Raw genomic sequence first — 13,148 nt, forward strand, 5'->3', positions numbered from 1 at the left:
TTTTGAATGTGGTGTTCTGAGTGGGTTCTGCTTTCTGAGGTTGAGGAATATCTTGCCTTATTTCTCTCAGTTGGGCTATTCCTTTTAGGGAATAGTTTTCTTTGACTCTTTTACGAATATCAGTTAGAGGATGTTAGAAGAACTTACAAAGTCTCAGTTCAATTACCAATTATTTTGAGAGCAGTGAGGTAAACGTTGCACGAATTTTTAGGAATATTCACTTAACTAATATGCCTACAAGAATTTAATGTGTAATTGACGTATCATTAGTATTTTGGATCAAGCAGTTTATGTTGGTGATGTAAAAACTTGGGAACATCACAGTGTCCTTTCATTTAATTAATATTAATTAATATTTGAGCTACTCGTTTAGTCATTTCCAAAGCATCTCAGGCCTGTATAGTGAACGATACATTGAAAAAGGTGAATGATTTGAAAAGATGAGTGACTGGCTTGATATAAACAGCCAAGAATGGTTATTGACTATGAAAAATAAAAAGGCAAATTACAAAGTGTAATTTTTCTATCCCATTGGAGTAGATATGGGTGGAACAGCCCGACCTTTCTCTAGTTTTCAGTTAAAAATGGTGATGTTAAGTAGTTTCTGCAAGTGGAGCGCAAATTAGAATCTAATGCTGGCTTGTAATTGTTTTTACTAGTCTTTGAATCCCTTTGCTAAAAACTGATATTCAGCTAACATTTCTTCATTTAAATGTCTAATCTATGTTCTAATATTGGTTGCTGAGAAACTAGCCACCCCAAATATAGTGACACAAAACAAGCATTTGATTCTGCTCATGCATTCTGTGAGTCAGGAATTCAGACAGGGCACAGCAGGGATGACTTGTCCCTGTTATGTATAATCTGGGCCACAGCAGGGAAGAACTGAAAGCCAAGGACCAAAACATTTGGAACTAGAGAATCTACTTCCAAGATGGTTTCTTCATTCACATATCTGGCACCCTGGTGGAGATGGAGAAAACCAGAGGTGCTGGCTCAGCTAGGAAAGCCTGCAGGTGGCCTTTCCAGCATGGCACCCTCGGGATATTTCAAGTTTTTATGTGGCATTCAGTGTGGCAGAAGCTAGAGGGCTTTGTATGAACTAATCTTGAAGGCACATATTACCCCTTGTGCTGTCACTCTGTTTGAAGCAGTCCACTCAGATTCAATGGGACAGGGGACCTGGGCTTCACTTTGTGATGGAAGGAGGCCAAGCATTTGCAGCCATGTTTTCAAACCAACCCAGACAGGCAACCGAGTGATACCATGAGTCACAGAATATGATTATTCTGACTGTGCCATCTCTGCACACAGTCTCACTCATTTGAAAGAAATTGAGAAGTTCCTTATCAACTCATAGAATTTCAGGGGCGCCTGGGTGGCTCAGTTGATTAAGCATCTGCCTTTGGTTCGTGTTTGTGTTCAAACATTCTTGCCAGCATTCTTTTCTTATGTAGAATGTAAAAAGCAGATATCTATCTATCTATCTATCTATCTATCTATATATTTCCAAATCATTTGAGAGTATGAGTATCCAGAATATATAAAGAATTTTTACAACTCAATGAAAAAGCAAGTAAACCACAATTTTAAATGGGTGAAAAATTTGAATAGGTATTTCTCCAAAGAAGATTATTTGAATGGCCAATAAACATGTAAATAAATGCTCAGCATCAGTAGTTGATTTTCATAATGGGTTTTTTTTTGGTAAGATGTAAGCATCCTGTATATATTTGGATACTAGAACCTTATTAAATGTATGATTTGCAAATACTTTCTTTTGTTCTGTTGATTGTCCTTTCAGTTTCCTATGCTCTTTGAAGGACAGATGGGTTTAATCTCATGAAGTCCAGTTTCCCTGTGTTTTCTTTGTTTGCTTATGCTTTTGGTGTCATGGCCAAGAAATCAAGGCCTAATCCAAGGTCTCAAGGATTTATACATGTTTTGTTCTAAGACGTTTATGGTCTTTGATCCATTTTTATTTAATCGTGATTAGAGAACATGCTATGTGTAATTCAGTCCTTTAAATTTAATTAAGGCTTTCTTTTTTTTATGATCTAGCACATGGTCTACCCTGGAAAATGCTCCATGTTTACTGAGGAAGAATATGTTTTATGCTCTTGATGGGCGGAGTGTTCTGTAGATGTCCCGTTGGGTCTGGTTGATTCATTGTGTTCTTAAAGTCTTTCTTTCCCTGTTCTTATCTGGCCATAAGGGTTCAATCCATTATTGCAGGTGTGGCATTGAAGTCCTAAACTATTATTGTTGAATTTTCTATTTCTCCTTTAATTCTTTCATTTTTTCCTTTATGGACTTTGCATGTCTTTTGTTAGTTACATTTATAATTGTTATAGCTTCTTGATAGATTGAACATTTTCATCACTGTAAAATGTTGGTTGGTAGAAACAGTTTTTTTTTTTTTTTTTTTAAGATTTTTTTGGTTTGTTTATTTGGCAGACAGAGACATCACAAGTAGGCAGGGACACAGGCAGAGCAAGAGAGGGGAAAGCAGGCTCCCTGCTGAGCAGAGAGCCTGATGCAGGGCTCAATCCCAGGACCCTGATATCATGACCTGAGCCAAAGGCAGAGGCTTAACCCACTGAGCCACCCAGGCACCCCTAAAAACAATTTTTTGTCTCAAAGTCTGTTTTGTCTAAAATTAGTATATCTACTCAGCTGTCTTTAGGTTATTATTTGCATGGTATACCTTTTTTCTTCTTTTAATTTTGACCTATATGTGTCTATGTATGTGTCTGTTGTAGACACACTTACAGTTGGATCTTTTATTTTTTTAATGCATTCTGCCAATCATTAACTTTTCAGTGGAGTATTTAATTTATATTTAAATATATTTATTATATTATTTATATTTATAAATTTATTATATTTGTTTATATTACTGATCAGGCAGGATTTATGTCTGCCATTTTGCTATTCTGTAATTTTTTTTGTTTCTCTGTTCTTCCATTACTTCCTTCTTTTGTATTTTAATGTATTTTCTAGTATTCCCTTTTAATTCCTTCATCATTTCTGTTTACATATATATTTTTAATTGTTTACTTGGTGGTAGCCCTGGGATTATAATTAACATCTTAATTTATAACCATCTAGTTTAGATTAATACAAACTTAATATCACTAGAGTACAGAAACTTAGCTCATAGATAGCTTGCTTCTTCCCCATTTTTTGTGCTGTTGGTATTATACAAATTACATCTTTATACATTATATACCCATCAAAAGAATATAATTATTTCTTTTTGCAGTTGTCTTTTAAATCAGATACAATAAAAAAGGAGTCATGAAACCAAAACTACTTTTTTTTTCAAGATTTTATTTATTTATTTGACATAGACAGTGAGAGAGGGAACACAAGCAGGGGGAGTGGGAGAGGGAGAAGCAGGCTTCCCGCTGAGCAGCCCCATGTGGGGCTGGATTTGGGACCCTGAGATCATGTCCTGAGCCTGAAGGCAGCCGCTTTACAACTGAGCCACCCAGGCGCTCCCCAAAACTACTTGTATGCTTTTATGTTTGTGTAGTTACCTTTACCAGCGCTCATTTCTTCATGTGGATATGAGGTACTAAGTACCTTCCATAGCAGCCTGAAAGACTTCCTTTGGTGTTTTTTTGTAGGGCAGGTCTGATAGCAACAAACTTTTCATATGGGAATGTCTTCGTTTCTCCTGTTTTTGAAGGATGTTTTTTCTGGTTATAGGCTTCTTGGACAGTGTTTGTTTAGCACTTTGTGTTTACCACAGCCTCCTAGCATCCATGGTTTCTGAAGAGAAATCAGTTGTCAGTCTTACTGAGGTTCAGATGTATGTGATATGAGGTATTTTTCTCTTGCTGCTTTCAAGATTCATCAAATTCAGCAAGATTTTGGTTATGTCTTCAAATATTCTTTTTGCCCTCTTCTCTCTCAAAAATGACATATGCCATATTTTGTGGGGTTCCAATTCTCCATATATTAATAGTCTTGTTAGTATCTCAGAGGTCCTTGAGAGTCTGTCCTTTATTTTTTATTTTATTTTATTTTATTTTTTAATTTTCATTGTTTTTCTTTTTTGTTCCTGAGACTGGGTAATCTCAATTGACATATCTTCGAGTTCATGGATTCTTTCTTCTGCCTGTTCAAATGTGTTGTGAATTCATTTTATTTATCATACTTTTAAACTCTAGGATTTCTATTTGGTTCTTTACTATAACTTACATTTCTTTATTGACATTTTTATTTGGTGAGACATCATTCATATGTTTTCCTTTAGGAATTCTTTTAGGAATTATTTTGTATGTTCTTGGAACATATTTGTAATGCCTTATATAAGTCATTGTCTACTAAGATCAATGTCTAGGCTTCTACAGGAATAAGGTTTCTGCTATTTTTTTCCTATATATGGGCCATACTTCCTTGTTTCTTTGCATGTCTCTTAAGTTTGAACTGAATGCTAGACATTTTTTTTTTTTTTTAATTTTTTATTTTTTATAAACATATATTTTTTATATACATATATTTTTATCCCCAGGTCTGTGAATCACCAGGTTTACACACTTCACAGCACTCACGACATTTTTAATAAGGTCTCTGAACATAGAGATTTCATCATTTTCTTTGAATAAATGCACTCCAGATTGCCACAGAACTTTGACTAATTTCCAGAGCTCAGAAAGAGTTGGTTCTGATGATTTTGCCAGAGTCCTCATTCCTTTATGGAAAAGAGGCTTTTCAGACATATTTTGTGTGTGTGTGTGTGTGTGTGTGTGTGTGTGTGTGTGTGTGTGCATTTTTATTGGAATTCTAGTTAGTTAACATATAGTGTAATTTTAATTTCAGGTGTACAATGTAGTGACTCGGCACTTCCAATACAAGTGCCCTTTTAGTACCCATCACTTACTCACTTTTTTATTTAATTTCTAGTTAGTTAACATGTAGTGTAATCATTGGTTTCAGAGTACAATTTAGTGATTCATCACTTACATATAACATCCAGCACTCAACACAGCAAATGCCCTCCTTAATCCTCATCACCCATTTAACCAATCCCCCACTCACCTCTCTCCATCAACCCTCTCAGTTTGTTCTCTGTCGTTAAGTCTCCTGTGTTTCACCTCCTTCTCTTTTTTTTCCCCCTTTCCATATGTTCCTCTATGTTTTGTTTCTTAAATCCCCTATGAGTGAAATCTTTTAATCTGACACTATTATACCTTAAATCAAGTTAGTTCAATGTAATTTTCTTCCTGAAGAGAGCCAGAAAAGTGGGAATAGAAGCATAACCTTCGGGAGGAAAGGAAAATTTGGCTCTGCTTGCTGTATGAACCTTCTGGCTTTATTTAAGAAAGTTAAAAGATACACCAGTATACAGAGATACCTCCATAGAGCAGTATAGCCCTCAGCCTATGGCAAGTCACAGTGTCCTTTTTAAGGGGCAGCCCCCTGTCTCAGAGCTCCCTTTCTGCCCACATTGTGTCAATACATGCCTACTCCCATCTAATTAAATGTTACATGCATTTCTTTTCTATTTGTATTCTTTTTTTCCCCAAAGCATTCATTTTATCATGAAACAGAAATGGATATGGTAGAATCAAGAAAAAGAGTGAATCAAAGCCTTTTCACTTTTATATAAAAGATTTTGACAATGAGATCTTTATAAAATGTCAGTACCTTCTATTTGTTGTTATACCATAAACCTCTACTTCTGAGTAGGAGACTTAGGCTATTTACAGCAACCATCTTAATGTGTAAAATAATTCTGAATTCTTTCTATAAAAATGTTTGGCAGGGCACCTGGGTGGCTCAGTGGGTTAAATCCTCTGCCTTCAGCTCAGGTCATGATCCCAGGGTCCTGGGATCAAGCCCAGCATAGGACTTTCTGCTCAGTGGGGAGCCTTCTTCCTCTCCTCTCTCTGTGCCTACTTCTCTGTCTACTTGTGATCTCTGTCTGTCAAATAAATAAATAAAACCTTTAAAATAAAATATTTGGCTAAAATATGAAACACCTTTGCAACAAAATTGGCAATGTAGCTTAAGTAAGATTTCAGAAGTGTCCTCTGGAAAAAAAATGGGAACGTTTCCTTTTGCCAGATAACAGTTCAAGTTAAGATACCATAAATTAGACAAGGCTAGAAAGGAGCTTCGTGTTACTAGAAAAGAACAGCATGTAATGTGTACTTCTTCCATGTCAAACTGACAGCCACGTAATAACAATGACTTATCATACGTAAGAAAAGTAGAATATGTTCTTCAGAAGGAAATGATATTCCAAGATAATTCTTTTAAGCAAATCTCTTATTGAAGTCTTGAATAGCTTCACCGAACATTATCACAGAATGGGCAGAGATCATTTCTATGATGTTAAAGAATTCCTTTATTTTAGATACCCTCCTTAAATAGAAACACACATCAAGTATCAACACTTGTTAAACTGATCCTCTGAATTTTTTACTACCACACTTTTCTTGGCTGCATTTGGATGCAAAGGTTTAACTCATGCTAATTTGGACAAGCCCAGGTGGGGAATGATCTGGAGTCTTAGCAGATACTCTTGTCCCTGGGCTCCTGGGTGGGACCCAGGACACTGCTGCACACTGCTGGTGGGACCCACCTGCGTTTTCTGCTTCCTGCTGACACACTGAGTATTGTAATGGTTTCTACAGGCCTTTCAAGTACCACACTTGAATTTCGGTTTCTTTTCTTTTTTTTGTTTTTGTTTCTTTGTTTTTGTTTTTCCCAATTGCAGATTTTATGTTCACTTCCTTTTAATGTCTTTAACTTTACTTTTTCTCATAGGGAAACTATATCATGTTTTCACTCTCATTAGAATCAGAATCACCCTCAGATTCTTCACCGGATGCAGAGTCTAGATCAGAGCCATCTGCACTGCCGCCACTGTGGGTCTTCCTCTTTCGTATTGCAGCGTGCACTGCTGCTTTTCTTGTCCCTGAAACACAGTGAAAATCCCCTTCCTCCAGAATCTTACCCAGATCTAAATAACCACTGGCTCCGCAGCAGTTGGAGCTGTGGGGAGACTTAGTCATTGTTCTGTTCACTGTTGCCCCATTTTCCTTTGCGTTTATCTTGAGCTTCTGCGTCCCATGGTGACATTTCAAGTTGCTTCACTGATAAGCCAGCCTGACTCTTAAGTCTCCCCGGCAGAGATTGTCATCCAATGCAATCCTTTTCTAGGGGTTTCTCTTATAGTGGAATGTCTTCATTCTGGAGACTCTTCAGTTTAGGTTTTGATGTTTCTCGTTTTAACTCCTCTGGTAGTGTTCTAGGCTTCTTATTTAAAAGTGCAGTTGCAGAACCAAAACCATCACCACTGTCGGAGTCCTGAAACTATGAGTAATTGACTGTTTGTTATGCCTCGTGGGCCATAACATGGCCCCCTTCAAGACAGGAAATAGGTAATTTTCAAAGTCTTGTTGACGGCAGTGTAGTTTCAGTGCCCGCTCACAACCAGACACCGGAGCTCTGCTCCCCCTGCCACCAGCCTTCCAGTGATTACCAGCCATCCTGGTTCTATTTATTGTTAATATTTCCTGTACTAGCCTCCTGCTACATTGACCTACCTGCTTGAATGATCCAAGTTATATCCCCAATGCCAGTTGTGGTTTGTGGTGGTGTTGTTAAATACCCCATTTAAAAAGATGCATTGATTTTGTTATTTGTGATTTTTGTTTGCTTTTTAATTTTCACTAAGAACTTTCTCATATTCTCTGATTGTGCTTCTGGACACCACTTTGTGGAACAAATTCACATTGCCCTAGAAAAAGAACTCCGTAAGAATGAATTTAGGAAAGGCGCACCTGGTTGCCTCAGTCAATTAAGTTTTCACCTCTTGGTTTTGGCTCAGATCCAGATCTCAGGGTCCTGGGATCAGCCCCTCATCGGGCTCCACACTCAGCACAGAAGTCTGCTAAAGATTCTCTTTCCCTCTGTCTCTGCCCCACTCTGTCTGCCCCTCCCCTGCTCTCTCTTTGCTCTCTCTCTCTCTCTCAAATAAATAATCTTAAAGGAAAAAAAAAATGAATGAATTTAGCATGATGTAGTGGAAAGAGCAGATGTCTTTGGCATCAGCTCTTAGTTTGTTTGGATTTTGACTTTGCAACTTAATAGCTGTGGGACGTTGCCTTAGTTAAGTATCAAGTTTCCCATCTGTAAAATAGGGATAACAGAGTGCTTGTGAGGATTCAGTGAAATGTGGTATGTAGAGGTATTTCCACGGTGACTGGCACAGATTAGACACTCAACAAATGAGTCTTCCTTTCTCTTTTAGTTCCAAATGTTTACAGACTGGAGGAACCATGGCTTCGAGCTGTCTGTGGCCAAGAGCTTTTTTCCAGGCCTGCTCTGATTTACTCATTTCCTAACTGTCTTTTAAAACAGTTCTTTTGAGGTATATTTCGCCCACCATACAACTCATCTGTTTTTAAGATGTGCAAGTCAGTGTTATTGAGGATACTCTCTGAAGTCAGCAGGCATCATCACAATCGAATTTTTAGAACATTTTCAGAGAAGCCCGTTCCCATTGCAGCCATGCCCTAGATGCCCAGGTTGTGAATGGTCTGTCCCAATTCTCATTTCCCCTCAAGCCCAGTAAGTTTTAGTGTGCCGTTTTTTTTTTTTTTTTTAAAGATTTTATTTATTTATTTGACAGAGAGAAATTACAAGTAAGCAGAGAGGCAGGCAGAGAGAGGAGGAAGCAGGCTCCCTGCTGAGCAGAGAGCCCGATGCGGGACTCGATCCCAGGACCCTGAGATCATGACCTGAGCCGAAGGCAGCGGCTTAACCCACTGAGCCACCCAGGCGCCCAGTTTTTTTTTTTTTTTTAATTTTATTTTTATTTATTTGAGAGAGAGACAGTGAGAGAGAGTATGAGCAAGAAGGTCAGAGAGAGAAGCAGACTCCCCATGGAGCTGGGAGCCCGATGTGGGACTCGATCCCGGGACTCCAGGATCATGACCCGAGCCGAAAGCAGTCGTCCAACCAACTGAGCCACCCAGGCGCCCCTCGTGTGCAGTTTTTAATAGAAGGCATACACGGTGTGAACAGAAATGCTTGTACCATAGTCTGGGCTTCTGCCCTCATCACCGAAGGTGTTCTCTCTGAGGTTACCATGATCTTTTAACTGCCAAAGCAAAGTAATGCTTTTTGGGTCTTATCTCATTGGCCTCTTTCATGGCATTTGCACTACTGGTCATTTTTTCTTTGTTGACACTCTTGCCTCCCTTGTGTAGTTTGAAGTCTTTCTCTCATCGTCTCCTCCTGGCTAGTTGTTCTGTCTCTGTGTGCGCAGCTGCCCATCTGTTTAAAGGTGGGTGTTGCGCAGTCCTCTGTAACCTTCCTGAGTGCTGGATGAATGCATTCTTCCATATTTCTCTGTGATATCGCATGAAATACCTGTCTTTAGCCCCTCTTAGCAATTTGCTGTCCCATTGGGATGTAAGGATACCTGGTTCTTTACTTTAACAACTTCGGGGTTCCAGTTTTAAATTTATTCTTGGATAAGTTAAGAGGGGCTTTACAGTTACTTAGTTTGTAGGATTTTGTCGTTGTTAGCTAGGCTCTTTACCAGCTGTGCACATTCTGCTTATGTTTCCTTTCCACTTCCTGTTCCTAGTCTGTTTCTCCATCAAAGACTGGCTGTTACGCATATGGATACCAGTGTGTGATATGCATTTGGGGAATACCTATATTTTTAGTCTCAAGTATTTTTTTATGATCCGGTTTTTTACACCAGTTTTTTATTGAATGAAATAGTTTTAAAATGCATTTCTCATGAAATCTACTTACTTGACAAAAATCATTTTTCTCAGTGATACAATATTCCAAGTTACTTGTCAGGTCCTTGCAGGAACATTTCCTGGAGTGCGGCACAACAGTGCAGAAGGGAAATCATTTGTCCTCTTTCTTAATAAGGTGATGAGGAAACCGGGAATGAGAAAAAGCTGAATAAAGAAATTCCATAGCAATCTTTTCAAGAACTTGAAACTCACAACTTATCTTTAGTTTGTGAGGTTAAATTTATTACTTTTACAGCTAAGGGATAGCTTCCAGTTTTCAATAAATTAATCCTATACTTGATTTTTAATGAAACTTGAGATTTTAAAAAATATTATCATTGAATGAAGTCTGCAGCCCTAGACATAAGATTGCCACCCACCATACACAGCCTCTTGGGCCTTTGCTCTGCTTTTCTGCAAGTGGCAGAGCCTCCGATGTATTGCTTCTCACTAATAAATGAATGTGTACCCTTGGCCCTGAGAGTGGAAGGAAACAGTGTCACTCAAGGTCCAAGTCTGGATGCAGGAGCACATTGTGGAAGAAGACTGCTGTTTCCACTCCTGTTACAGAGTTAAACTGTCCCTGTGAAAAGGGGATTATGCAATCAGGATCTCAGAATAGTATTTGCAGTGTACCATCAACTGTGCTGGTATATTTCTGGGACTAGTATATATCTGAATACAGGTTTTTATTGAAGTATTTTTTGAGACATGGACGAAGCCACTATTTGTGCCAACGCCTGTTTTAAGTTTGCTACACAGTGTGGTAGGAACTTAGTTTGAGCAGAGGTTAAAATCAGAATTACATACCACTTGTGGATTACCTCTAGGTGAGTTTGGCATTGAAACAGTGGCTATTCTGTTGTTGGGGCACAAGCTGTCAATCATTTTTCCTTTCAAATCATCTGGGAACCCCCTAATGCTCTCTCTCTAGATGTCCTGGAGCTTCTCATCGGAGACTTGCCCTAGAAAGGAGGAAAACTGATAAAGCTCAGAAAGAGATTGAGAATGAAAACGGAACCACTGTAATAGATCTTCCAGGTACTTTATCCCTCGAAACAGACTGCTCAGGGACAGACACAGCGCCTGCTGAGCGCAGCTTGACATCAGCGTCTCTGCCCGCGTGGCCTGAGGAGCCTGGCCTGGACAATCCCGCCTTCGAGGAGAACACGGCCACTGACAGTATGTGCTCTTCACCTTGCTTTTGCTTTTCATCTCTTTTCAAATCAGATATTTCCTTTCTTCTCACTACTTCCTATTACATTCCCTACATGGGGTGTTGTGTTTTTTTTTTTTCTCTTCAACAAATAATTTTACTGAGATATGCTTCACATATCACATATTCACCCTTTAAGTGTACAAGTCTAACAGTTTGCAGTTTAGAAACAGAAAGCGAGTCTTACCTTGAGGCTTATCCTTCCCCCTCCCCCTCTTCTGTTGTAGTCCACAAATTCACTGGTCATCAGCAGGCTTCTTTTGTTTGTTTTGAAGCCTATTGCTTCTTGACTAAGAAATCCACAGCATCAAGAAGAACAATAATAATACCTCAGTCTACATGCTTTTTCTGTGTCAGCACTGTGCCAAGCACTTTACATATATTAATTTATTAAATGCTTGTACCAATACTGGATTTTTTTAATGATGAGGAAACTTAGAGAGTCATTGGTCAAAGTCTGAGAGCCAGGAAATGGCTGGGTATGTATCTGATTCCAAGGCCATGCATCTGACTATTGCTGTCCTCTGGTAGCATCCACTGATCTGTCTACGTGACCCACCAGGAGACAGGCAGAAAACCTCTAGTCATAGATCTTGGGCATATCTTAGTGGTTGGCCTTTTGTCTTACTTTTAAATAGGTTTCTCTCTTACAAAAATTCCAATTTTTCTATAAATCCCAGTTTTCCCAGCCATGGCTATAACACTTCTTCCATCTCCTACTGCTCAGATCAAGACCCTCCTCTTCTTGCTTAATGTGGTTACTTTGTCAACCACTAAGGTGATTGTATGTCACAGAGTTTGTCTTTTTTATTTGCACTGTTTACAGTTGTTTCATGGGTCAAACTTTCTCTGATCAATTAGGACAAGATGATATTGTCTGTATATTTAGTTATCAGATCACTGTGTGATCCCTAGTGATCTGATGAGTAGTAGTTATTTGTTGATTATTTACTGATCAACTTTCAAAGAGGAAGTGTTTTGCTAATCTTACCTATTGGTGTTTTGGTCATTCTATTTTTCTTATCCCGTGGTATTGCTTTGTTATTAATCATCTATTAACATAAGATCATCACTAATGATAGACGATAACTTACTTACCTGAAGATAATCAAAATATAAAACGTTTTTCTTTCCACCTATTTTTCTCTCTCTCGTTTTTAACTTGGCAGCTACGCAACAGCCAGTTAGTTTACCGGAAGGCGAAATTACTACAATTGAAATTCACCGGTCTAATCCTTATATTCAGCTAGGAATTAGCATTGTCGGCGGCAATGAAACGCCATTGATTAACATTGTTATCCAGGAAGTCTATCGGGATGGGGTGATCGCCAAAGATGGAAGACTTCTTGCTGGAGACCAAATTCTTCAGGTATCAATTTTTTAAATTATTTTGTTAACTTGCCTCTTTTTTGCTCTTATTCATCAATTTAAAACTTAGGAAATTATGGTACTGTGGAATCTGACTTATTAAAGGGTAGGTTTTACTGTTTTTTTATGCAAAACAAATCAGAATTTATCTGTAATTTCTCCGATTTCCCCCCAAACACATGGAATGTATTTTTACCCCCATCTTAAATTTGATCCCACGTGTGCCTCAGTGTGTGGCTCTCCAGGCCAGCTGGATTCCTTCTCGCTTGGACTTTATGGTTGGCTGTTTCTGGGCCACCTTCACTGCTAAATTCTCTTGTCCCATTGGCTCTATCCCTAGTCCCAGGGTACCATCCATCAGTTACCTTCATTGTCTGATTCATCCTTCTCTACACGGATTACTATAATCTAGAAAAGACAGGTCACACAGCACAAGTTACTTAAAACTTATACCATTGAATTTAAGATAGAATTTGGAAATCATGACCACCTCTTGTTGGCTCTCAAACGCACTCTCGTCCACAAACAGCCTGACTCTGCACTAATCCTTGGTGCTACCCTCTCCCTCTTCTCTTTAAAGAGAAATAGCTACTCCAACAAACGAACTAGTTTCGGGCAAGATGATATTATGTTAGAGGGCATACTGATGAGCATGAGATGGCCAGAATTCTACTGTTCACGTGAATTCTAGAGTTCATGTGAAAATTGACCTGGATATATGACCCATACGAGTGTACAGGGTACTTGAAGCTAAAAGAATGGATATTTCGGAGAGAAGAAATAGG

At 38.6% G+C, this 13,148-nt stretch overlaps 1 protein-coding gene across 4 annotated transcripts in view; it reads left to right on the forward strand.

Moving 5' to 3' along the window:
* LNX2 (ligand of numb-protein X 2) overlaps positions 1-13,148 on the forward strand; it is an 81,036-nt gene that overhangs the window by 48,192 nt on the left and 19,696 nt on the right. For all 4 annotated transcript variants that reach the window (XM_059144662.1, XM_059144665.1, XM_059144663.1 and 1 more), the window contains 2 exons: positions 10,714-10,961; positions 12,165-12,364. In XM_059144662.1, the coding sequence (XP_059000645.1) occupies positions 10,714-10,961; positions 12,165-12,364 (448 nt within the window). The remainder of the gene's footprint in view (positions 1-10,713; positions 10,962-12,164; positions 12,365-13,148) is intronic.

The sequence above is a fragment of the Mustela lutreola genome, chromosome 13, assembly GCF_030435805.1.
Source record: "Mustela lutreola isolate mMusLut2 chromosome 13, mMusLut2.pri, whole genome shotgun sequence".
Taxonomy (NCBI): Eukaryota; Metazoa; Chordata; class Mammalia; order Carnivora; family Mustelidae; genus Mustela; species Mustela lutreola.